At 43.4% G+C, this 26,947-nt stretch overlaps 2 protein-coding genes across 13 annotated transcripts in view; both read left to right on the plus strand.

Annotated features, from left to right (window-relative positions):
• The window catches only part of mbnl2 (muscleblind-like splicing regulator 2), a 51,221-nt gene extending 36,657 nt beyond the window's left edge, over nucleotides 1-14,564 (plus strand). For 2 of the 12 annotated variants that reach the window (XM_070855527.1, XM_070855528.1), the window contains exons 6-9: nucleotides 2,742-2,795; nucleotides 3,245-3,395; nucleotides 5,177-5,212; nucleotides 10,625-14,564. In XM_070855527.1, the coding sequence (XP_070711628.1) occupies nucleotides 2,742-2,795; nucleotides 3,245-3,395; nucleotides 5,177-5,212; nucleotides 10,625-10,749 (366 nt within the window). In that variant the 3' untranslated portion in view covers nucleotides 10,750-14,564. Of the gene's footprint in view, nucleotides 1-2,741; nucleotides 2,796-3,244; nucleotides 3,396-5,176; nucleotides 5,213-6,363; nucleotides 6,459-10,624 lie in introns of all 12 variants that reach the window. The other 10 variants (XM_070855529.1, XM_070855533.1, XM_070855531.1 and 7 more) reach the window with 10 other exon arrangements.
• A 1,652-nt stretch (nucleotides 14,565-16,216) lies between these two features.
• Nucleotides 16,217-26,442, plus strand: LOC139223579 (ras-related protein Rap-2a-like). The gene is made up of 2 exons (XM_070855541.1): nucleotides 16,217-16,530; nucleotides 25,238-26,442. The coding sequence occupies exons 1-2, from the start codon at nucleotides 16,217-16,219 to the stop codon at nucleotides 25,473-25,475; spliced, it is 552 nt and encodes a 183-aa protein (XP_070711642.1). The 3' UTR covers nucleotides 25,476-26,442.
• The last annotated feature ends 505 nt before the right edge of the window (nucleotides 26,443-26,947 follow it).

Below are 26,947 nucleotides of genomic sequence, written 5' to 3' on the forward strand. Positions count from 1 at the left end.
TGATGACACCCACCCTAACATAAAATGTGGAGCACTGCTTTATTGCTGTATAAAACATATGCACCTCTGCTGGTTTATTCTAGTGGACTCCAGTGAACAATCCACTAACAATAGTGATCCCAAAGTGAGGCCGTTGTATACAATAAACAGGGTTTAGTGAGACCTAAACGCATCAGTGTAATGCGGCAAGAACAATCTGTTATTATCTCACCGCAGTCTGCTTTTATTTTCCAATGCCCTTGGTTCATACAGAGACAATGTGCTGGCTCACCCCCCATCCCACCTCCCCCCTGCTCTCAATGATAAGTGCGGCTCTCTGCAGATCAGTGCAAATTGAATCAGGGATGGATGAGGATGTAGCCCCACGGGTGGGGGTTTACCCTCCTCTGCCTTTAGTTGGAAAAGTCCCCCAACAGGTCGAGGAAGAGACAGAAAAACAGTCAAATAGACAGACAGATGGGGGTGCAGGCAGACAGAAAGTTTGCCAAGTGTCTGTGCCTGTGCCCCGCCCTCCCCCAGGCTCTGAGTGGCTTCTTTTGATTGGTCCTTTGGCTGCTGCACTTGCACACCTTGTACTGCGCCAGTGTGCTGACTGACTTTTTCCCTCCATGGCATGGGCATGCTTAACGCGTTGCACATACCTCTCTCATTGGCTGGCTCCATTGCTGCTTGCTCTCCCTGTCCTCCCTCCATTAAGTCCTCAGTGCGGACGATAAGGCGACTGTGAACTCAGGTTAGTTTTGTTTGTGCACTTTGTAACAGCCGCATGAAAGTAGGAAAACAACAAGGAGTAGAAACATGCATAAATAAAAGAGAGCCTGAGACCTCTAACCCCATGTTGACCTGTCAGTGCTGTTTTCTAAAGATACGTCAAGTACCTTAGTTCAACAACTTCCCCATCAGGTACACGATGCTTCATCAAACAAGAAGATTTAGTTAATCTTCCTAGTGCACCTCACTTACAACCCTATGCTTTATACTGCTCCTGTGTTCCTCATATGTCCCACTTTATCAACTTTATGACCCAATTCCCAATTTACCATCAGCAGTTACAAGCTATGCTAGAGGTGAGCAGGGTTAACCTTAGGACAATGAGTTGTTTAGTCAGCACCTTTAATCCAATTTTCTTTGAGCTCTTAGCCTAAGCTGAAGCACTTTTATTGAAGCAGAGACCCATAAAACCTGTATTGCTGCACTGCTGCAAATCGGTAATATCATTATCCATAACTCACTTTTTTTTTAATCTGAAGCAAATAGGCTAAAGTGTACTGTAGATAAGGTTACACATTAACTGATACAGTTAGAGTAAGAAGATCCTATTATTGAGATTATGTTGTTGTACTGTGCCACATTATGTGTTGCTTGCCATGCTGTGATCTTCTTCCTCATTGCAAGTCGAATGCAGTCATCTTTGCTTTTCATGTCACTTTTTAATAGACCATCTTCCATTTGAACTAACCACAGCGTTTAAGTCTGTTAACACTACAGTGCATCAGCAATGCACTGTCGCTCTCTTTCATAGGATATACTGCATAATGTTATATACTATTCCAAAAATCCACATACATGAAGCAAGAGGCTTGTGCATGGACCCCTTAAGTGCTGTGCTCATCACATCCATGTCATCTTTTTTTCCTCTCAGCAGTGACATCAAATGTAAGGACGTTGTTAACAAATAACAAAAGCAGCTACTTGAAATCAAACGACTTACTGTTAGCTCCTTCCGTTGGCTTCATACTAATACTAGATTTGTAAACGCTAAATTGCCGTAGATGTTTCTCGTATCTAGGAGGAATTTTAGAATAAACAGAGCTCCACATTCTGTGATTGAACTCAAACTGTGCCTCACATTGTGTCACCTCCTCAAGTTCATTGATCACACTAACAAGCCACATGCGCTCGTGATGCAGATTTAGTTAGACGTATTTCAAGCGCCAGACCTGAACCGACAGCGCTACAGAAAAGCTACTTTTTGTTAGGACTACGTATTGTCGCTGCCACGCAGGTGACAGCACGTCAGCAGCCTCTCGCTACTAATAGTGTTTATCTGTAGTTAAAAAGCTGCCGACACAGACGTCCAGTTCTTGCTGCCAGTTGTGAGGGCAGAGTTCAGTCATTTGAGCGGCTTTGATGACCAGAGCTCACTCACATCCCAATCTGTTGTGGCCGTTTAGACATATCTCAGGCCCCAAACCACCTGACAACACCAAATCAACTCCAAGAGCACTATAATTATTGTGTGTGTAGAAAACTGTAGAGAACCTGTGTTCAGATCTCACATAAAGTGTCAGCCCAGTATTTCTAGTCTGAATCAGTTGTGTTCACTCCACTGCATTTTCTTCTTGCATAGATGTTAAAAACAACAAGTTGATTTACCTGTTCAGAGATAGATGACGTTACTACTAAATGCTTTCCCAGTAGTGTTGAAGTACATCATAGAATCGTGCTTTTTTTTAACCAAAGGTTAATGTAGATGCTTTTTTGCTTTTGTACTAATTCAAAAAAGTAGCAATGTTTCTTTAAAGTAAACAAAACAATTTTTTGTTTATGTGCATGCCTATTGTTTTGTATGTGGTATACTTGCATTCAGATTATTTTTGTTTTTGTTTTTTTCCTTCTCACCTATCCACAATGCAATGCTGTCCCCCATGACGCACCTCTGCTTGCTGTTACCTGTATGTTAATACGCTTGAATCCCATTGGCCCACTGCCATCATGTGCTCGCTGCCTGCTAATTAAAGACTCAGTCGACTGCCAAAGCAATGAAGCGACCCCTCGAGGCAACTGTAGACCTGGTACTTTGACCTTTCACCTTTTGCTTTGCATGTAGCTTCTTTAATTGTACTGTAGCCACTCACAAAATTTAAGTTGGCTCTTTTGTTTTGTGAAACCCTGTAAGACACTTTAAAGTATAAATATTTATCATTTATGATCACCAGTAGGAATTCTAGATTGTACTTTACATTTCTTAAATGAACAACTACAATGTAATGTTAAAATAATTCCAGTGATCACACTGTTTTCTTTGATGTGTTGTTGATTGCCTTGCTATTGTGTAGTTTCTCATTGTCTTTGTGATAGTTACAGCAAGTTTCCATTTTTGCCTTGTTGTGCTGTGCATAGACAAATAACAGATTTACAAATATCACTGTTGATTTATGGAAGTATACAGTTCAAATCTGCTGTGCTTCTGTTGTGTGTGTGTGTGTGTGCGTGCGTGTGTGTGTGTGTTTTGGGTGGATAGGCGTTCCCCCACGGCGTCCTCCAGCCCCTACCAAAGAGACCAGCACTTGAGAAGAGCAACGGAGCGAGCTCCCTGTTCAACCCCAGTGTTTTGCACTACCAGCAGGCGCTGGCCAACGCACAGCTCCAGCAGCCCACTTTCTTTCCCACAGGTAAGAGCTCCCGATCGATGCGCACGGCAAACAGATGCAGATAGAAGCACTCATAGGTATGCAGAGCATGCAGGCACACACAGACGCAGCTGTAGCTCTCCGTCCATCCACTACAAACGTATCTTTTTTGGAGTTTCTCTGCTTAAGTGAGAGCACATTGCCGTGATCTGCCCCTTTCGCCTTGTATTTCCTTCTGAAGGGGATTCATTTGAGTGAGGCACATGAGGAGCTCCGCTGTGACGGTGTGCGCTAATGTTTCAACTATTCACCATGCCATCCATTGGTGAACTTTGAGCTAATGCCTGCCGGTATAAACACGTAACTGCTGCCAGGTGGAGGGGCATTGTGGGCTTTGATCAGAGCAATAAAAGATAGAATATATTACCTCTTGAATATGATCCACATGTCATTCTTCTGACGCCCAGCCATACAAAGGAGCAAAACAAGCCCGTTTGTTTCCAACACAGCGGCTGTGTAGCTATGTTCAGGCGATAAGATACAGAACAGCCTTTTAAGGAAATAATGACGTATAGTTCTGAACAAACACGGCCTTCTCAGTGAGTGTTTCATTTTTGTTTCCCGAATTAATCCAAGTTTGCCCCCTTATTCCTCTTCAGCTATACCCCCCCCCCCCAAAACAAAATGCTCTCTCTGTAGAAACTAACTGTAGCTCAGGCCCCCTCGGGTGACACGCTGGATGAGTTAACTGCAGCTAATGCGGTAGCCTGTAGCCACAGTCATGAGAGTGAGAATCCCATCCCTCACTCGTCTCTCTTCCTACTCTTTTTGTTTTCCTGTGGTGTGAGATGCCTTACAGCCCCTCCTCCCCCCCCTCCCTCCCCACCGCCCTCTGTATCTGTGTGTGGGAAGTAGCCCTGGGTTACAGTCGTGTTTGCAGATCATTTTTTTAGTTAAAGTTTCAGATGGCTGGGGTTTCTTCAATCATGTAGAAAACATCAGTAAGCACCTAAAAGGTCACAGGAGATTCTCAGTAATGTTGATATGATGGACGCTCACCTGAATGGCTCTGACGCAGTGAACCCCACCCATCTTCATTTGATCCACAACTGGATGGAAGTCACATGGTTGTGCTGATGATGCATGATGCTGCTGTGTGGTTCTATCACCTCTTTAGTTTTATTCTCTCTATTATTTAGTCCTCTCTCTCCTTTTCAAGACTTATTTAGATTCTGTTTGATTATTTATGCTTATCATTTACATTATTTATACTATATTTGTAGTAGTTGCAGCTAAATAATTGCAGGGTGTTCAACAAAGACACTCTCTGACCTTGGGCCTTATATTACGGAAAAAACTGAGGAACAAAACAATGCAGACAATTTTAAGTAAATCACCTACATATGTAATATTAAGTAACTTAATAGGTGACTGAATATTTTGATTATCTGTTATTTCCTTCCTCACATCTGCCAACAATAAATAAACGAATTGAACCAGCTTTGCAACATGCTAAGCTTATACCTAAGTTTGCTTTATGTTCGATTGACCTGCTGCTGTATATAAACAGTACTTCCTCACTAATACCACAGCTGAATAAGGGACTTCTTCTGCTTGCTACTGTTAACTGCATTCATAACTGGCTTACAGCACCACTGCAACAGTAGCATCTAAGCTGAGTGAAGTCTTGAAGCCTTTTTTTTTGTCTTGTCTAACCTTGTTGTTCTCCTCCCTCAATTAACCCATTTATTTCCTCCTCTCTCTCCCTCTCTGTCTCCCTCTCCCTCTCCCTCTCTCTGTCTTTCTCTGCATGAACACAACAGGGTCAGTCTTGTGCATGACTCCTGCTAGCAGTCTTGGTAGGTCCTGACCTTCCCTTTGCTCACTCACACACACTGTTTGATGTATAAGAGTGGGGTGGGTTGGAGTGGGATGAGTGGGCAATATCTGCAGCCCTTGCAGGTGAGACAAAAGGCCATCGCTCCACCACATCACCTCCTGTGGTGGTGATGAAACTTTTTAAAACGTCCCATAGGGAATTCTCTAACTGTTCATTTCATCAGGCTGAGATATGACATGAGACACGTTTAGTCCATTTTGTATCACCTGAAAGAGTTGTGACTCTCACTTCTTGTTTCCCTACTGACTTTCTTGCTAATGACTGTTTGTTTATGATTAAAATAGTAGTGTGGATAAAGTACTTCAGACTGATCTGTTCTTGAGCTGTAGAGTAGCTACTGTCTGTTTGCTGTGCTGTGTTGATCAGGAAATTTAAATCAGTTTCCCAGAGAAATTATTTCAGCCTCATAGCTGGAGCATTTGTCTCTGCTAAAAGGGGATGGGAATTACAAAAAGTCCCAGTCGGCTAACCAGCAGCTCCTACATGGGTATTACGGCAATCCATCACAGTTGCATGTTTTTGGCTCGTGGATGAAGCATCCAGCCTCCTGCTGTTTAGCTTGTCACCCCACATGGATTAAAAAAAATAAAATTCCCATCCCTGCTGCCAAAAATGTCATTGATTCATTGTAATTGGTGTCTTGTGCCCCTCAACTTCTCTGGGAAAAACAGCAAACTGATTTTCCGTATAAATTTCCTTATTTGTGATTGTAATCAGCTTCTCTCCTCTTGTTTTTTTGTTATTTTTTCTCCCATGCTCTCTTTTTCTTTCTTTCTTTCTGTCCTCCTTGCTTTGCATTGTGAATGGTTGCATGCCATCTGCCGGTGTAACCCTAACGATGGCTTGCTGGCTCTCTGTAACATCTGCCACCACCACCACCACCACCACCACCACCACCGCCATCTACAACAACAACAACAACAACAACAACAACAACAACAACAAACGATACCGCCGACACACACACATCACAACGGTTGCCATGGGTACCATAATGCTCCACCTACCTGTCCATTGCTACCACTTTCCTTCCCTCTCCCCCATTCCTCCTCCTGCTCCTCCTCCCCCCTCCCCAACCCCCACCTTCCCTTTCCCACCCTCAAAACAAAGTCCCAATGATGTACAGTGCTACGCCTGCTACTGTCTCTGCAGCAACAACTCCTGCCACAAGTGTCCCCTACGCAGCAACAGCACCAGCCAATCAGGTTTGCTCCTTTTAAAGCTTTCTTTCATCAGTCCCTGGAGCTCTGAATAAGTACTGCTCTATAATAGTGAGCTGCAATAACCTGCAGCTGAGCCTTAGCCCACGCCTGGCCCCTCCCCATCCGTCCGTCCGCCTGCACTGGGCGAGCTCACACTGGCATTAAGGCCTGTGAGTGGGTATTTTCCAAAGAATTTAAAGCAGAGGGGCTACCTCAGCAAGCCACTGCCAGTGCTCTGTATTAGATTTCTTGTGAAAAGCCGTGCACGGGCCCATTAAGCGCTCCCAACAAGCACTTCTTCAGAGCTCCCACATTTGCAAAATAGTAGTTGTGTTGTGTTGCACTACTTCCTGGTTTTGTTTTGCATGTTCTGTTTTAAGTTTTATTTTCCACTTTTCTTGTTGTTGTCACATAAGCCTCTCCATCTGCAGTAGGGGGCACCATTTGTACTGCTTGTGTGCTATGCAAACACACACATTCGAGCAAATACATACAGGCAAGCACTTACAGCTGGTCCAGAACGGCCGCCATGTTGGATTTTTTTTTCTCTGTCTCTACCCCTCCCAGTTTCACCTTTTTACCTTTACCTTGTCGCGGGATTAAAGGGAGAATAAATCATGTAAGGGAACAGTTACGGGCCACCCTTGTCAGTCCGAGACAGACACAGGAAAAGTGATCACAGGAGCGGTCTAAAAATGGCCTCTGATCGGCGGCTCTCCTGTTGCTGTGTGTCAGCAGGAGCCAGGGAAGTGGGGCCAGGTTTGAATGCCAGAGTGACGCATGTGTGCCCCATTTTAAACCTGGAAATTTCAGCACAATGCTGGCACTCTGGCCTCACGCAGCTGGCAATCATTTACTGGCAGTTAAGTATAGAGGTGTCTTGAGGACACACAGATGAACAGATGAGAAGGTAGTAAAGGGCAAGCATTGTCATTTTCAGCAAACTGTCCACAACAGGGCAGAAATCGTCTTGATTTAGGAGAACATTCAAAACCCAGAAATATAGTCAATTTGTATGCGTTTCTTGTTTTTAAATCAAAGTGCAAATGTTTAGTGTAGATTTAAACACACTGAGCAGTGCTGACTAGTATTAGTTGTAGGGACCGACAGTCTGATATAATATCTCATCTCATTTCTTCTTACTTCCTTTGACCTCACTGGCTCATTGTAAAGAAAAATGAAAGCTATGGAGTGAAGATCAGTTCTTTTTGAATTAAACAATTTGAGAAAATGGAAGTCTGCTTTTTAAAACAGTTCCTATATCTCATCTGGAAAGGAAGAAAAGAGAATGGAAACTCTCACTTAAAAAAAAAAAAAAAAAAGAAATCCAGGTCCATTTTAAGATTGAAAAGAAGAAAATTGATTTCTCTGAGACACCTTCCATCATCTTCCAAGGATCTGGCCCCGGTACTTTGTGCTTTATTGCCCCTCATAGGCCAGCAGCGGGTGCACTTCCTGTGAGTCACCGTCTCTTCCTGTAATTGGCATGCAGCAGCAGTAGCAGCAGGAAGCAGAGCTGCTCTTTAAAGATGCATGTGGGACAAGGAGCTGGAGAAACACTGACGTCAGCCCTCGCTGTCTGTCTCCTTCTATCCCCCTCTGTCCCCCCCCCCACCACCACCACCACCACCTCCACGCCCTGCATAAACATCCCTCCAGCTAGGACACAGTTAACACTTATAATCACCAGCTGCACTGCATACAGCACACGCCTCGTTTACAACAGACACTCACCGTATGGTTAATTCAGAATAAACACCCAGATCATGTTTGGTGTTTTTAAGGCCACATGCTGCCGACGTCACTGGGTTTGCTGAAAAACAACCCCTCAGTCCGAATTTGCGAGCTGCAATTCTGAATTTGTGCTAATGCTAGCATCTTTGTGATTGTCACATGGCTTCATGCTCTCATGCTCTCATATCCAGGGCCAGACCATTTGGACGGATCTTGATCACAGTGAGAATTGTAATCATGGACCTGTGCTGCATCTCCAGTTAAAAGAACTTAACATAGCAAGATGAATGTTTTAATGATCTCAAATGTGAATCCAGTTAGATAAGCAGACAGTGATACATGGAGGGACAGGATGTCACAGACGTGCTGAGAGGTTCAGAGTCTGGTCAACTCTCGACCCTCTGAACTGTCACTGTGACATGACAGGCTGTAACCAATCACATCAGTCCATGTTCCAGCTCATGTGGTAACAGCGCTGAGCTCTCTGGTGAAGGCTCTGCTGAGGGAGCTGTGAAGTTTCAGCGCCCTCAGCTGTCTGAACACGGCACTACATCACAGGCCACAGGCTACATGTGATCACTCTGCTTAGCTGATAGGAAGATAAAGTGCTAGAATTAAATAGAATTGTTATATTGAGCAGCTCTTTGGCTTGAGGACCAGAGTTCAATCTCTCACCTCCCTGTGGGGGAAACCTGTGATCATTCTTACCACATTTATTAAGATTAATAGACCAGGTCACTAAGATCCAATGTAATTAGAATAATAATCTGATACTAATCTGTAATTCACTTTATTTAATCATCCAACTCGTCACATCATCACCCACTATCTAACTGAAGTGCTGTCTTCCAGATTTGAAACATGCTGCCGGTATCACTGCACCAAATCTAAGACAAACAGGACCTGCAAACAATTCCTGTTTGTTTTTACCCACTTGAGGTACCAGACGGGTGGGGTGTACCATCCTCTCCGGCTCATCCCACCCATCTGGCACCCAGTAATATTTTCCTCTTTCCATACTGCTGCATGGAGCGGGCTCTCCTTTCAGCCCGTGCACATCACACACACTCCGGTGACCTCCTGTGATGTGTGATGTGTGATGTGACCAGTGGCTTCAGTCCTTTGCTGGCTGTCTATTGTCTATTAACAAACACCATGCAGCTTTGTTCGGTGTTGGCTTGCTGCCAGTGGCAACCACATGATGGCAGCCAGCAGCTCCTCTACCTGCGAGAGAGAGAGACATTGTCTATTGAGGGGGGGGCCTCAATAGACAATGTGTGTCTCTCTCTCTCTCTCTCTCTCTCTCTCTCTCTCTCTCTCTCTCTCTCTCTCTCTGTCTTATGGTGGATTAGTGTTTATCTAAAGAGAGAATACACGCAGAGGTGACCAGACCTGGGTCAAATGTCACTTGCGAATAATTAGAAGCGTTTGCTCTTATCTGCCCGAAGCACCAGGCAGGTGGTGTGACCACAACTTAACACGTCGGACAGAAAAGTACTCTTTCAGTGACAAGTGTTTGTCTGTGATTGGCCCGATGTTCTGGGACACTGTTGTTGTGCTGTACACCACCGAGCTAAATGTCTCAGAATGCTTCACACGTGCTGTCCGACCACGTCTAAAGTGTCTCATCGCCGCGGCCCCCTCCAGATGCCTCCCTGATCTCTCTCCAACAACTCGGTCGTAAACACAGAGAGCGACCGATGGACGTAGTTATGTGAAGGATGAAAAAGAGAGCAAGGAACATGTGTTGTTTACTCTGGTTGAACGGGACTCTAGTCAGTTTTTCCCTCCTGGTATGATTCATCCGGGCAGATCAGAACACAACAATCACACTCGAGCACGGAACAAAACATGTGCAGGACCCTTCAGAGGAAGAGGTCTGGGTCGGGTTACAAACGAATTTTGGAGTGGGTTGTTTTTGGAGGGAACGCGATCTGACCTCAATCTCAGCCGACTACAAGGAGTCCTCTGCCGGGCCGAACTGAACGGCTCTCCTTGTGAAGCAGGTATTAGCGGCTGACAACAAAGCACGCTGCCTTGTTGGACAACCGTCTGCCATGTTGTGTTGTCATTAATGTGGCTGCAGACGCTGTTAGATGAGCCGACGGTTTGTTTGAGGCACGCTGAGACCTTAAGTAGGCAGAACATGGCAAATACTGTTTGACCCAGATCTTAAATAGACACCAAACAGATAAAAACATCAAATCTATGTACATATGTTGTTGTGTATTTTCTTTTATGTTGTAATGAATCAAAATCGGTTGGAATTTCACTCCCACACACTGTGTCTTCAGCCATGGCAATGCAGCTTTGCACAGTAGATGACTGAACATGTGAGTGAATAAAGCCTCTGTCTTACAGGTCAACTAAATTTTTCTCTCCTTGTCGTCTGTCCTTCCCTTCCTGGTTTCTGCCTCTCTGTCTCTGTCCTCCAGATCATCCTGAAGTAAGCGTCAGGAAGGGAATGGAGTGTCACGAAGCTGCACTAGGAAACCCAAAACAGCCCCTGTGTAAATACTACCTTACCTCTCCCATAGAAGTCCAGCAACCTGCATGCTAAGAGTGTAACACTTCAATTTAACCGTAAGAACTGCAGTGCCGGTGTAACACACACAGAAAAAAGATATATACTGTATGTATTGCTAGAAAAAAATATTAACATGAAAAAGTCAAAAATATTCTTATGTATAGTACTACATACATAGCAGATACACTATAAAGGTCATTTTAACAACTGCTCTCCCCAAAGTACCGTGGATCCCCTCTTTCATATTTATTCGAAAAACCGCTGCACAATGTTCATCCCTTTGGTTAGTAAAAAAAAAAAAAGATGCTTGATTTGCACTATATGAGAACTATAGTGCTTAATGTTGAGGTGGAAAACAGGAAGAGTCACAGAAACCCGTGCACAACCACAGCAACGCACTCAGCGCTTTCAAGAGGGTTTTCATCTCGCGGTCTTTGCTTTTCTCTCTACAAAGTTGAATGTCCTCGGGATGGACAGGCTCGTGCTTTCTTAACGGGACTGTCCGCACGAGGGTACCTCGTGACACCCACCCCTCCCCCAACCCATCCCCACCCACCCCTACTTGCCCCAGATGCTGTCAAGATGCCACGATGAAGCTCACCCTCCTCTCCCCCTGCCAACTTTTCAACCCCGGAAACATCTTGCCAAAGTTGCGGCTTGGAAGAAGTCGGTGGAATCAACCTGCCAGAAAGCAGAGCCACATTTTAACACCCTGATAAATTCTATTTTTTTTTCTCTCTCTCTCTTTTGCCATTGCGAAAGCTGCTCAGAACGCACCCTTTACTTGTGTGGGTGCTGGGTTCAGGTCTTTGTCCAGGAGGAGCGGTGGGATAGATTGCGCACGGATTTTTGCATGTAGTCGGGACAGGGGAGGACAGTGCCCAGTGTTGACAGGAGACGGTCGTGGCCATTACCGAAAAGCCTAAAGGCTCGGGTCTGTGCCAAGGGCTTAACCGAGCTTGAGGGTTCGTTCCAGACATACCAAGCCTTGTGTGTGTGTGAGCATGCGTGTTTGTATCTGGAGACTGATGGTCTGCCGGCAGACTGGGGACTTGAAGCGAGGTCTAGCAGGTGACGACAACACCAGGACTGGTCGGAGAGGGTTTTGGGGGGTGGGTGAGGGATATAAGTGCTAAGACTAAACAAAAAAAACAAAAAAAAAAAGGTGCATTTGACGACGCTCGTCAAGCAAAAGATGACTTGAACTTCGACTGGAGGGCTATCTGTGACCGTCGGTTGTCCTGTCCAACCCTACTATCACCGATAATCCTGTTCCATTTTAGAAAACTGTAGAAGTGCCTAAAAAATGCTCATCAACAACACGCATCCAGAGTGTATCACTAAACGTCACAGACACAACACACCGGCTGTCAGAAGCGACGTGGACTTTTTCGGGAAACGACATCACATTTTGCAAATCGTTACCGGAAAACGGTTTCCGGCAACCGCTCATTAACATCACAAGTGACTTTATCGAAACAAAAGAAGTTAAAGAAACGACAAATCAAAAATAGCTTTGTAGAATGTTTGGTGACTTTTCATGGTGTACCATCGTTTCTTACCATGGTTTGAGTAGTTTACATGAGGAACGTGAGTGAGAAAAAAAATGTATTGTAAACTGTGTAATGTATGTAAAGTGTCTCTTATTTTGAGAGTTTATATTCACGGTTCTAGAAATGTATTCAAAGTTATTTAAAATTTGTGTTGTGTCTGTTATCAAGGTATGTTTGAACCCCCCCAAACCCTCCACCACCATCTCCACCTCCACCCAAAACAATCATTTGTTGTTCAGCCAAGACCATAAATTGTATTTTATTATTTTTAGACCAACCATCTCTTTATTTTACTTTTACTTTTTCCATTTTTAACTCACAATACTAAATCTTATTTCCCCATTTTCAAAAACTCTGATGTAATTTCATGGTGCTTGATTAACATTGACAATCCACAATCATACCTTGGGCCGAGAGTGCTTCTCTCTGGTTTCACATTTTGGTTCCACTCACTCTGATTGTCTCCACACGCATTCTGATTTGTATGTAATATTTGTGGACGGTGGTAAAAGTTCTATTTTGTTGTAATTTATCTTATGTTACTCTTGGTCAAATTTTAGTCAAAAACAATGTTGTTAACTATTCTATTTTGAAATGAATGTAATTTATTGAGCTGTGCTACATTCTGCACGGTTGGTCATTTCAAGGTCTAACCTGTCAGGTCAGCGAATGAGAAGCGGCGCACACGTCTGAGGGGTGGGGTTTAAAATTCAACCCACCAGCCGAAAAGCTACTGGATCTTTCTTGCCTTCTCATTGATAAAAAGATCACGGTGTTGCAGTAATGAGCATAGTTATAGAGTTGATTGTGTTGTTGGAAAAAAAAATGTTTATTGTATAGATGACATTTTACCAAAAAAAGAGAAGAAAATTTCAAAAAAGATGTACTTTTCACTCTAGTATAATAGTATTTCATAACAATATTAAGTTGTTGCTGTGGCAACCAAATGTTGCAATTACTAAAGTTCGGTATTTTTGTAAATGACATTGTTAAGTTGATTTTTGTTTCTTTTTGCTAGAACACTGTACACAAGGTAGATTGTAAAGAAGATATGAACATTTCTTATTCTTCACTGAGATTATGACAATGACCTAATATTTTCATTAGCAAATAACAGCCTCTATAGTGCTGTGACTGTAACACTTCAATAGATTTAAAGTCATCAATGTTACATAGATTATATATAAATATATATATATAAGAACTAAATAATCTATAAATTAATAAGTTCAGATGTACAACTCTTCCCCCGACAAAGGACCTTTAGGTTCCACACACAGACATTTTATTCGAGGCGTATGTATCACTAGAGTTAAGGATTGCACTTTTCATACTGTTTAAAGATGTGATCTGTTTTACATTCTCTTTAAGGGTTTAGAGGTCTCTGCTCCCCTGTTAGTCAAACAAATCTGTTTATCAATCAAAAGCAGATAACCACCGGTAAATAACTTTAATTTAACATGTTGCATGAGAAAACAATAGTTTCTTTTCTTACTAAATGATAACGTACTGAATGTTTCTAGTGGAAAAAAAAAGTCTGTACACAAAAAAAATGTCCTCATTTGGTGATCCGCAGCGCCCTTGTGTATGGAATCCTCTTGAGATGTAATGTTTTTTTTGAAATGTGTTGGCAACGATTGACTGACGAAAAGAAAAATGTAAGCACTTTCTGAGCAGTTAATCAACTGAGCAGACTCAGCTTATCCAAACACTTTGCCTTATCTTGAGTCCATCGTGCTTAAGGTTTTATGTTTTTAAGCTCTCTTGTGGAATTTATTAAAGAGACTTGAACGGGTCTCTCATCTCAACTCCCTTCTCAATTCATTTCAAATATGTATCTTTCTATCTAAAATCATTTTTTCAAGGTTTTAATGTGCGCATCTCAAGGCCAAACGGGGGGGCGACGGCAGCAGAGCGAACAGTCACTGATCTTTACTTCCGCTCTCCCACATCTGTAGTGAGATCTTCTAGTCCCATTGCCTTTCAATGGGACTGTTTGGAGCTTGTAACTCACAGCTTTAGCCAGCAGAGGGCACTACAGCGGAGACTGCAGGTTATGAAGTGTGACTGACTGTGCCATCATTGCTGCAGTGTACCCCAACAACAAAGTAAACATAAGGATTAATTGACAAGAAGACCCTCATCGGATTTATAGTTTCAATGTAATCATTTTTAAATGTATTCTTTTTGCATATATTTTGTGCTATTTTATGTTTCTATAGTCAAATGTTTCTTTGGTTCCAGCAAGATAGTGTAAAATCTATTGAAAGGAAGAAATAAAGAAAATCAAAGGAATGTTGTGTCTGGATCTCTTATTTGTGTCCAGTCTGTGCAGTGTTAGAGCCCCGACAGACACTCGTCCCAGTAAGATATTTGTTTTTACACTTGGACACCAGTAAGGCTGCAGGTCCTTTGACCCCTGCCGGCCCTGAAGTCCACTGCCGCAGGGGAACACAAGCACATCACTGGCTGATCAGTTGCGGTCTAGGCAGCATTAAAGTCGGCCTGAGCTGTCCAGAGTGAAGTATTTGCCCCAGATGATCAGCAGGACGATAAGGCCTTGGACAAGCGCTCTTTTATTTGTTGTTTTCTGTGACATTTCCTGTTACTGCAGTGGAGCTTTTTCTTTTTTAAGATAAGGAAAACTGACCTATATGAGGGGTCATTAATACCACCACTTTACTGGCTGTAGTATAGTTAGCGTACTAGCTAACTTTGATGTGTGTAAAGTTAGTTAGAGTCTCGGTGCTATTAGAGGCATACTTGTGTAATATTAAATAGATGATCATGAGATACAGACTGAAGGCTTGAGGTAAGCTAATCTCCCTCCAAAACACATCACATGTTCCCATTATGAATAACCCTATTCATGCAAACTTGATCATAACCTGAAAAACACGTCAAATTAAGTTACTTTCCCTCTAATTTAACCTTTCTATTACACATTCTCCCCCTTAAATGCTGCACTGTGTGTCATAAGTCTGCTGCCTCCATCAAAGACCCCTCTCGGCTCTCTTCACTACGTCTCGATGCTTCTGTAATTAGACAACAACAGTAATGTCCAATAATCACTTCCTGCTAAATGTGACCACGTTTACCATTTGAAATTTGGCTCACTGAGCAATATAGATGCTAGCTCAGGAACATATTTGTCATTTTGAAAGCAAATCCCCCTAATTTAGGGTGCAGCGTAGTGTTTCACACTGGTTGCACTATTCATTGATTAGTTTTTCCAAAATATTTATTATTAATATATCCAAAATGAGGGCAAACAGCAGCTTAATGCCACCAAAAAGAAACAAGCAACCTACCACTGTTTTTTCTATTCAACTTGCTATTTGATTTCCATTATGATATATTCATATTTGACATATAATACAGATGTTATGATCACATGCATTCCTCTTTTCCTCTTATCCTTCCACTGCATCTGTGTGGCACTAATCACCCTCCATATTTTCCAGGAAATAGCAACATCCATGCACCGACTCCAGAGGCGTGGATTCCCAGCACTGGAGCCTCTTTAAGGACAAATAGGCTCTTTGCCTTTAACTGGACTGTACCCCACTGTGCAGACAAATGTAGTGGTAGCCTTCTGTTGTGTCGGCACATAAAAGATGTGCTGTCTACTTGTTTCTAATAATAGCCAATCTTATTTTTACCACGCCGCCGCCTTATTGCATTATGGATGCCTCTGGAATGGTGTCCCTGCAAGATAGCGTGGGAATCCTTCAGTAGAGGCTGTGGCTGTGCATCCCAGGGCTAAATGCTCCAGCATCTTCTCAGTTTGCCCGCCTATAGCTGCAAGAGCATCTCATTTACCGCAGGCTGCTCCTGTGTCATGGCTGTAGTGTGAGTCAGGGCTGCTGTGCACGGGGATGCGCCTCTTTGATCGGCTGCTGTAGACTTTATTCTCTGCATGCCGGATTTAAGTCCACGGGAGCGCTATGCGGGAGTATAAGGTGGTGGTGCTGGGCAGCGGCGGGGTGGGGAAGTCCGCGCTCACGGTCCAGTTTGTCACCGGGACATTTATAGAGAAGTATGATCCGACCATTGAAGATTTCTACAGGAAGGAGATCGAGGTGGACTCCTCTCCGTCGGTCCTGGAGATCCTGGACACAGCCGGCACCGAGCAGTTCGCCTCAATGAGGGACCTTTACATCAGGAACGGCCAGGGCTTCATTCTGGTCTACAGTCTGGTCAACCAGCAAAGTTTTCAGGACATCAAGCCCATGAGAGACCAGATCATCAGGGTCAAACGGTGAGTCATTTTATTATGTAAACCACCACTGTATTTTATATTCTGATGCAATAGGCAGGGGGTTGTTAATCATGTTTAGGCCTTTTAAATAGAAACATCCTGGAGGCAATATGGACACAAAAGTTGGTTGTGCTGGTGGGAGGGAAAGTCATAATTATCACACTCAATCCTTAGCATCCTCTAATTTATTTATTGTGATGTAAAACAGTGCAATAAACTATTTCTCATGGTGATGGAGTACCTCCTGGAACCTCCCTAGGGCCCCCAAAAGCCCATGAGTTCCACTTGAAGAAAAAAATGTATGTTTTATGTTATGTTTTTTTTTTTTTTTTTCATAACCCGGCCTTGGAATCATCTCAAACTTGCATCCTCTCATCTCCGTCCTCTTCCTTGATCTACTCCAGCGCTGCGTGACAAGCTGCAACCAGCTCATATGTTCTTCATAAGAGCCCAGCTGCGGCTCACCTGTCATATATCAACCCGCTGAACTCTCTCTGGGTTTGATATTCTCTGCCTCTCGCACATGACTAACTCTGGACGGCTTTCATCAGTCCAGTCCATTACTCAACAAATCCACTGAGCTCATCTCGTGGCTGGGACAGAGAGTGAGCGGGTGGAAGAAAGACTGACCTTTCCTCTTGGTAGCGACATATTGGTGTTTTTGGCTTAGAGCCTGCCTTCATTTCTTTAATAACACTGACAGCCAACAGCTTTGACTACAGTCAATCATACAATCTATTCAGGTTTTAGTTCACAATTTAGATTTTTATGCCAGAGATTTATGCTGCAGTTATGACCTTAGATTTCAGTTTTATTTAATTGGGCCTAAAACCCTCAGGGGCTTGAAGTGTCTAGATTAAAATGCCCTTTCTAGTACTGGAGTATTTTGTACAACAACATGACCAAAGTACACAAGTGCTGCATGCAGAGTCTAAAAGTTACAAGTTGAACCAGCTCAGAAATCTGTCTATTAATTAGGAAGGCGCTCCAAGGAGTTGGTTAGCTTAGCTTAGTGGCTGTAGGCAGAGGGATGCAGCTAGCCTGGCTCTGTCCAAAGGTAGAAAAATACACCTACCAGCTCCTCCAAAGCTCACTAATTGGTACTTTATATTAAATTTGTGTAAAAAAATACACTTGTGGTCTTATGGGGAGGTTATGCACATGAATATTTCCTGGAGTAACCTCCTCCTTCTACAAAACTATGAAAATAGGTAGCAAGTCGTAAAAAGGCGCAATGATCCTTTAACCTGCAGGTTGGCTGTGAGTGTAAAAAGGGTTTTCAAGGTTTAAGATCAGGACTACTGGTCACTGAACATCTCTTATCCTGATCTTACCTGCTGTGTTACTTACATCAGTCTTCTTCTCTTGCGCAATTTGCAGCTGTTCATCAGTGAAGTAGCACTGAAGAAGCACATTTGAGAACATCACGCAGCAGGGCAGTGCCACAGTTATTTATCTAACTGTGTTCTAATCATTTATTTAACCTGTACAGTTTGGTGCAGTGCTTTTCACCTCCGTCCCTGGAGCGAACTGGATGCTCCCGTGGCGCAGACGTCACAGGCCGAGTGGAAGCAGGAGAGCGTCACAGCTGACGGGGCTCAGCGTGGGACGAGTGCACGAGGGAACTCCTTTGAAATGAAAAATGTAATGATGGATAAAAACTGCGCTCTGCCTTTAGCTGGCCCACCCAATGCAGCTCACACTGCACCAGCCACCGCTGTCCTCAAGTGTATATCTATAAATATTTAATTCTTTTATTTCACACTGCTCTGGGTTTGAAGCAGGGATTGTTATTGTATATGCAAAAGTACAAATGAGTGAAATGCTCTTCCATATGCACACTGACCAAAACCCATGTTCTCCGTTTAAGAGTGGTCTAATCACAACAGGCAGTGTTTTGTCTAAGTGTACACAGATGTTGGGTTAATGGTTGTGTGAAGGCCAAAATTCATTTACAGCAATTCTCATGATTCATTTTCAGTTTCTTATCGAGCAAAATGTTTAACATTTAATGAGGATTTGCTGCTTTTTCTCTGTTATGCAATCGTAAATTTGGTGTTTTGGGGTTTTGGGCTGCTGGACGAAAGAAGCAATTTAGAAGACGTCACCCATGTGCTCTGGGAAATTGGGTGTCTTTATTGAATTATATTTGTGTCTCATTCCTTAGTATGCAATGGGACATTCAGAGCACAGAAATTTTGTTTTTGTGTGGCGGTGAATCATACATTGTCGAGAAATTAACACTAAGTCACCGCTCAGTGCAGCCGCATCATGTTATATCACTCTAGTTTATTCAATCAGTCTTTTAAACATACGCAGGCACCCACCGAGCGTCCATCTTTAATAAAACGAGCGACATTATCAGCTCCTGCTTTCCATTAGCTGTCTCCAGGAGATCAGCCTCCCTCCTCCCAAACTTCTTGCTGAGCCAGCAGCAGCAACAAGCGCCACACAGAGATATAGTATGTGCCCACTCACCAGAACTTAATGGGATTGTGTCGAGTTGGAAGCCAAGAAGACATCAGGCCTCCATTAGGGATTCATATAAACCAGAATGCTTATGCGGGCCTCCTGGTGGTGGGGGTATATGGAGGGGAGGGGTGGGCATGGGAAAGAAGTGAGATCCTATATGTTGCTGCCCTGTGTGGTGTAGGTGGTGTGAAGCCATGGGCTCACGCTGCCAAAATCACCCTCGCTGTGGCTTATACGCATGAGGAGGTGCAGTGAGAGGCAGGAAATACTCTTAGAATAACAGTCCAACATTTTGGGAAATACTTAATTGCTTTCTTGCCAGGAAGTAGATCAGAAGATACTGTAAATATTTAATTGGAGCCAGCAGCCAGTTAGCTTAGCATAAAGACATGGGGAAACAGCTAGCCTGGTCCTGTCCCAATGTAACAAAGCCTACTAGCACTTTTTAATACACACACATTTAACATGTTACATTTAATTTATTGAATCTGTACAAACACTGAAAATGGAGGCTGGAGGCTTTAAAACAATGCTCATGTCTACCTCTTACACCACTTTTGTCCCATGTCTTATTGAGTCGACTACGTCATGGCTGCAAATTCATTACAAGCATAACATGTAACACAAATCGTCATTAACAAGGGGAATTGATGTCATACAATAAGTCAGCAGGCTAGCTGTGTGCTTCATTTTCTTTTCCCCAGCAGAAAGACTGATGCATATTTTAGTTAGAACACACCATCTCTGACACACTTTATCCTTTGTAGATTTAAGTACCTCACAGACTAACCAAATAAACCCCATGTCAGTTGCTATCTATGGAAACAACATCTGGGTGTAGCTCTCCTCACAATCTAATAATCTCCCCGCTTGCATGTGAAGGTTTATAATTGTGTCGGCTCAGGAGGAGGAAGCGCGTTCAAAGCACCCGGGCTGTGTTTTCACGCTGCACTGATGCTGTGTCTAATAGCAGGAGGTGAGCATCACGCGCTGCTGAGTGGGAATAGGGTGGGGAGACGAAACTACGTATCCCAGGGGGCACTTTGATGTAGGTACAAAACAACTTCCTGACCTCAGGCTTTTAGTGTTTGCCATCAGGAAGGAGGGAGTTGTTAAAGCAGCCAGCTCGGTTTAAAATGTGAGCTAAGGAGCTCCACCAGTACAGTGCTCATCGTTTGTGTGTTAGTGTGTGAGCGTAAGGTGCTGGGGCTGAACATATGTTCTGCACTGTGCCTGAGAAAGTGTTTTCAGCATCCTCCACCATTTATCACGCTCAGAACTGACTTGTGGCTTTCTGGCAGCTCTCGCGTATCTGAAAACACAGCTGTGCTGCGTTCCAATGGTCGTTCTCCACTTTAAAGCTAAGCTATACCTGCAGGTTGAGTATGTCAGTGAGATGCAGATAGCTGGAAGAGTGATGTTCCTCTCTAAGACGGCTTTTGAGAACATTTGGTGCAGCAGAAATATGTTTTTTTCTTCTTTTTGTATTTCCTAACCTGCTGATAAACACTGACATTCATCTTGTGACCTCTTGTATCTGGGACTTCCCATATTTAGATGATTAGCTGGAACTAAAGAGCTGAAAGCCAGATTGATTGTGATTCTAAGGGAACGTTTACCGAGTGACTAAATCAGTGTGTATTTTGGTGAAACAGGAAGCTTACAGTACTGACCGTTGTCCTAAGAAAGGTAGAAAAATGCCTGGAAAGATAAAGAAGAAGAAGTCTGGCAGCTAGCAATGATGTCTGTACCTCCACTTTAGGCCTCAACACACATCAGGAGAATGAATCTGAAACATTAATAACATTTAAGTTTCCTCACATTCCCATTTTGGGTTTCTTCTTTTAGGAAACCAGCACAAAACCCACCTCTTTATTTTAATAAATAATAAAACCAGTCAATTAAAGTCAATTTAAAAACAACCAAGGTGAACTAATGAGTGAACTCCCACACTGCCTGTGCTGTGTGTGCATCTGAAGTAAAGCAAAGGAGATTATCTTGTGGAGCTGGATGGAATCATTAAAGATGGAAATGAAGCTTGGGGTTTCATCATAAAAAAAAGAGACCTTCTCCATCTGCTCTGCAGGCCCTGCCTTTGTCTGTTTACCACAGGAATGTTTGCGGTTTGTTGTTTTGTTTTCATTGCTTTCTTCTTCGTGTCGCCGGCTTCAGAAACATTCGCTGTAGACACTTTGTTGTGCAGCTGTAACACCCTTTGGGAGTGTAGGAGATATAGGTTCTGTGAGTTTATCTGTCCGGTCCTACAAGCAGATACATGCGTTGGGCTGGCTGTCACACTGTGTGGCTGCTCCAACTGCTAATTAACAGCAGATGCAGAGAGCAAAGAGGCGGCTGCAGGGTTGGAGGGCTTCATGTTGGAGATGCCTGACTGTTCTTTTGTAATTTGTATGTGCGTTTGCCTGTGCTGTGGGCCTTGTGAAAACGGGTAAGTGAAGTCACTGCAGCTATTTAGCACAGTAGGTAGCCTTAATAAGGCCGTTATACCCTGAGGCTAAGTGGAAAATGTAGAGTCCATCCTTTTTTTGTGAGGTATAAACACCGATTCTGTGTGTGGGAGGGTTTGTGTATTTGCCTTTTTCCCAACAGTTGGAATAACACCCTGCAGAGGCAAATGGCAGCAGCTAGTTACTGTGTTCTCTAAAGGTCAAATTTCTATCAGCAAAAGTTATTCAAGAGTCCGTTAATGAGCATTTCAACATGTGGCTTCTCGCACATGAAGTACAGACGATGGCTTCAATGGTTTTTTGGTTTTTTACAGCTGTATTGTAGAAGTCTAACATCCATATCTGCATATAATTATATAAGCTGTCTGCCACCTGCTGTTGTCTGTTCCATAAATCCAACGTGACCTCCCTCCCACTGCTTTTTGAAAACAAAAAGCTACGTATTCACACAGCTAATAGTTTCCGCCGAGCAATCCAAACACATTCCAACTGGGCTAATAATTCCCATAATGCATTGCCACCAAACCCTTCTGCCAGACCAGGAATAAGTTTGTTATTTCCTCCTGTTTTATATTCATACAGCGTGTAGAGTAAAAAACGCCTCAGGCAGCACATAAATATCAGATTACCAAATATTACAAAAGCCACAATAACAATGGAGACATTCTTTATTGTGATTGTTACACTGATACATCCTGTTATAAAACGTGATGTTATATAGATTCAATTTAATATTTCAGATACTGTTGACAGATACTGTTGTAGCAGTACTTCACAAGGAATGTCTTAAATTTATACTGGTGCTTGTTTTATTAGCATAATGTACTTAAACATTGCTAAACATGATGTGGTGAACATGTTCACATCAGGCAAACATGAGCATTAATTAGCATTAATTCAGAGTTGTGTGTTTCGTTCAATTTAGTCTCCACCAGCTCCTGAGGGAAATACAGCTGCTCTACAGCTGCTTAAAGCTCCACTTTCTTTAAAAGTTAGCTGCTATCTTTGTTTATCTGCAACAATAACGTGCTTCCTGTTGTTGCTAGAAGCGAGGCCGATGAAAGCAGGGAGACTCATCAAGTTTATCACTACAGTTGAGCTCATTTCTTTGTTAATATAACATTTTCTGAGATGTTGAGCAGCACAGCGAGCACATCGGTGAGGTACGCCAATGTTTAACCCTTAACGCTGACTGACACATTCTACAATCATACGTGATATCAGCCATGGGGCGACTTTTGCTCATGCTGTGTTGTTGAGCAGTTTCAGTCTCTGCTCATCTGGCGAGGAGGGAGCGGTAGTTTGATGCTGCAACAAACAATCTCCATGCAAACTCCCCACCCGCCCCACCCCACCCTAGAGAAGCTGGCTCTCCCTGTGTCTTTGTAGTTATATATAGAGTTTCTCCTGCAAGGCTGTCAGATTGCATTTGTCTGCATGGTGCTCTCCTTGTTCACACTTCACACCCTCTAGACTCCAGCTTTCCAAATGCACAGGCCTTGCGAGATGCTTGTCCTGCTGAGGTCAGCTGCTGCGTGAATGTGTGTGTGTTGTACAGCGGGGGAAATGTCAAGCTGCGGGGAAGTCTGTGGCATTTGAGCCCTTCTGAACGAGTTTTCCCTCCTTGACAGTCCTAAAGCGCGTTTTCAACCAATTAGGAAGAAATTGCTGACATTATTTGTAATCATTTCTCATTTTCGCTTGTTTGGGGGAGCTTGTTAATTCCCCTGGGGTGTCAGAGGTCAAGCTCAGCCACAGAACAAAACCCTTGGAGCTATTAGGGTGTCGCTGTCTTGCACAAGGACACTCCAGCAGGTCCAGCAGGTGTTAAGTCCTCTCCACCTCTCCGTGCTCCGTTCCTCCACCCTGCTGCCTGCACTTATTTCCTCCTGCTCTCTGGCCCTCTTTAGCTCAGTGAGACGTTTGCCAGCTCTTTTCCGCACCTCAGCTCTTCTCCCAGCTGAGCGGTGTGGCAGCAGGCCACCAATTTGTAGATAAGAGCCCATTTCTCAATAGCACCAGCAGATCAATAAGCCGGGATGGAATGCACTTAGGAATGAGTGATGGTCGAAGCTATTAGGTGGTGTGTGCCATTACCTGTTGTGAGAATATATACCCTCTGTAATTGACATTTTCCAGTTATTTAATCAGAGAAAACATGAAGGGCGTCTAACTGAAATGAAATATGCACTACCAGACCAAATTAACTGTCTTTGTACTGTGTCAAGCTTTGTTTACTACCACATGTGTGAAACTGTTTCCACAAAGATGCCAGAACTCTATTGCCCAACAATAATTTTTTTTAATTTTTTTTTTTTGGAGACTTATTGGGCACAGCTTAAACTCCTGAAGAATATATAACTGCTAAATGCTCCACTATTTTCACCAGTAAGTTACTAATTCTGTCCCTGTCTGATATTTGGGGCTGGTGTGCAGCACACAGTGGGGTTTTTTAGACTTTTTCTAGATCTTTTTCACTGCTTTGCAGATGTGGCCAAAAATAATGCAATGAGAAGGAGCCAAAACAGTAAACTTGCGTGCTGTAAAACCAGAAATATGAGCTGAAAGATGCTATAAAGCTGTGGGGAACTGCCGAGTCATGGGATAATTCCTTGTGGGTTTGCCGCTGCGATCAACTCCTTTCACACAGAAGTCATTTGGTCCATTGTTGAATTTAAAATACTAATTATAGACACGTTGATATTTTCTTTAATTGGAAGTGAGGGACCCAGGAAGCAGCTGCAGACCAAAACTGTGCAGCTCTGCTCATACGTTATAGTGTATAGTCATATAGTGTATTTTCATCCTTCATGCTTTTATTACTAGTTTTGAAATATTTGTCCCTATTTGTTACCTGATTGCTCTGAATAATCATTCATCTGAGCTACTCATTTTATTACTTAAGATGCTGCCATGTTTTTTGTGAAGTGACCTTTCAGCCTTACTAAATTACAGGTGGCTCTTCCTCTAAAACCTGCCGATACTGTACATGATATTTTGCTTTAAAGCTCTGCATGTCGATACACTCAAAGGAGGGGACACGCAAGAGTTAAAGAAGCTACATAATAAGTAGAAAATAGTTGTTTCTAAGGTACGAGCCAAATGCTCATTGCTCCCCCGCCCTCCCCATTTGAGAGCAACACATTAGCTTTATTCAATTATTCAATAACCTTTACCATTACTCTCCCCAGCCTGGTTTCCTATTATTGATGGCTCAGAGGGAGGACCGGGATCGTCCGCCACACACTGGGGAAGAAAGCTTTTGATCCGTTAAGACATGCTCAGTGCGTGGTGGAAATGATGCAAAGTGGAGAGCTAATGATTTTAAACAAGGATTGGAAGCCATTAAACATACAGCTTGCATGCCACGGTAATGCATATATAATATATCCAGGAATAAATAGAGCATCACAGCGTTTTAGAGGCCATTATTTTTTCCTGATGACAGTTTTCTAATGGGACCGCCTACTGATATTAGACACCCAGGCAGTGATGGAGGCCTCCTGGGAAGCTGGAGCCGAACGTAGCTGTGCTTATCCCTCTCCACTTACTCCACTGTGCATTCTTCAAAACCCTTATTGTTTCAGCATCTTACAGAAAGTAGGCCAACGATGCACACACACACACACACACACACGTTTAGTCTTTCCCTCACACTTTCTCCCTCAGGTATCAGGAAGTTCCTGTCGTCTCGGTTTGTGACAAAACACACCCAGCGGGGGAGAAAGCAGCTGTGCTCTCCGCTTATATTACATTTCTCTCGTTTCCAGGTATCAGCAGGTGCCGGTGGTGCTGGTGGGTAACAAGGTGGACCTGGAGGAGGAGAGGGAAGTGTCCCCCAGTGAGGGCCAGGCGCTGGCCGAGGACTGGGGCTGCCCCTTCATGGAGACGTCGGCCAAGAGCAAGACCATGGTGGACGAGCTTTTCGCCGAGATTGTGCGGCAGATGGACTTCTGCCCGCTGCCGGACCGGAGAGAGGCCTGCTGCCCCGCCTGCAGCGTACAGTAGCAGCCGACCGACCTGCTGGGGGGGGTGATGGATGGGAGGGTGATTAGCAATTAGAATGCAAATGAATTCATGTTAGATAGATTGAAGATGGAGGGGTTTAGAGCTAAAATTCACTCTTTCTTAAACAATTTCTACCTGCTTTCTGTGTCTGGCAGTTTAGGCCTCTGTGCTCTGCTCAAGAGGCATTTTGGGAAATGTAGGAAACCACTGACTGAAGCAGAAGTAGACAACGTTAAGGGAGAATTAGATTTTCAGCATTCTTCTCTCCTCAGACACTGGGTGGATTTTCCCTTGAAGGAAAAATAACAACACTTGACCTCCCAGATTCATCACAGTCCTCCTGATTAACAGGAGCAAGTTTCCGGGGTTTCCCAAAGGCAGCACGGTGCCAAAACCATCTTAAAAGCCATCAACCAAGAGGATCATAGTGCTAAACGCCTTTGGGAAAGCAGCCATAGGTCCAAGCAGGGGTGGCGGTGCGCTCAGCAGTTTTACTGGTCTTTTCTTCTGCTTGTGTTTTTCTTTTTGCACTTTTCGGGACTTTTTGCCAGTGCAAGACCAATCATCAAGTATCCGAACGGATGTCAAGTAACATCACTGTGAAGGAGTCCTTTTAATTTCACAGCAGGCCCACCTAAATATGAATGAATGAACAGATGAACGAATGTTGAAAAAGGAAACCGCACCTTTGGGGAAATTCGCTCAGAAGATCCCAAATGTTGACATACTGGTGGATGACGTGTGCATGACGTTGTACTGCCACACAGACAGTGAGTACAATCAATCTCACCCAAAGAGACAGTATCAATCAACTGATCAGTCGATCAGTCAGTCATTCAAATGTACGGACACTTGACTTTACACCTTACAGATGATACAAATGCCTTGTTACATTGTAAGAAGTGAACATCAGTGTCGGTGTGTAGTTCATTTATCTTAAGTCACATCAGATATGTTAGTGGTTCCATGTCAGAAACACTTATTTTCAACAAAAAATAAATCTTTATGCACAAATGTGTCCTGTGTTTTTATTGCTGAATGATTATTTTCTGTGAATTTAAAGAAAAAGTAACGTAGAGCTTACATTAACTTTGAAATCACCGTTCTACTTTTACTTTAACCCCCTGAGGTCATAAGATTTGCGCTCAAAAGCCTCTCAGCTTTGCTTTTTAGCAGTAATCTGGCTCCATCTTGGCCTCTGTCGGGGTGATTTATGGTGTTTTGGTGCTGCGGCTGCCTTCCCTGGCCCGCCGTCGTGCCGCTCCTGCTGCTGCCATTAGTGCCAACACTTACTGCTGATTCTGGTCCTGAAAAATCCAACATGCATTTGTCAAATACTGAGTGCCATTAGAGTCCATTAGAGGATGAAATTGGGGACATGCGAGACTTAAGAGCCAAGATCATAACTTTGGATTTCATCCAATCAGCATAAGAGGAAGTCTTTCAACACTTGGGAAACAGAGACTGAGGAA

Source organism: Pempheris klunzingeri, chromosome 24 (genome assembly GCF_042242105.1).
Source record: "Pempheris klunzingeri isolate RE-2024b chromosome 24, fPemKlu1.hap1, whole genome shotgun sequence".
NCBI lineage: Eukaryota > Metazoa > Chordata > Actinopteri > Acropomatiformes > Pempheridae > Pempheris > Pempheris klunzingeri.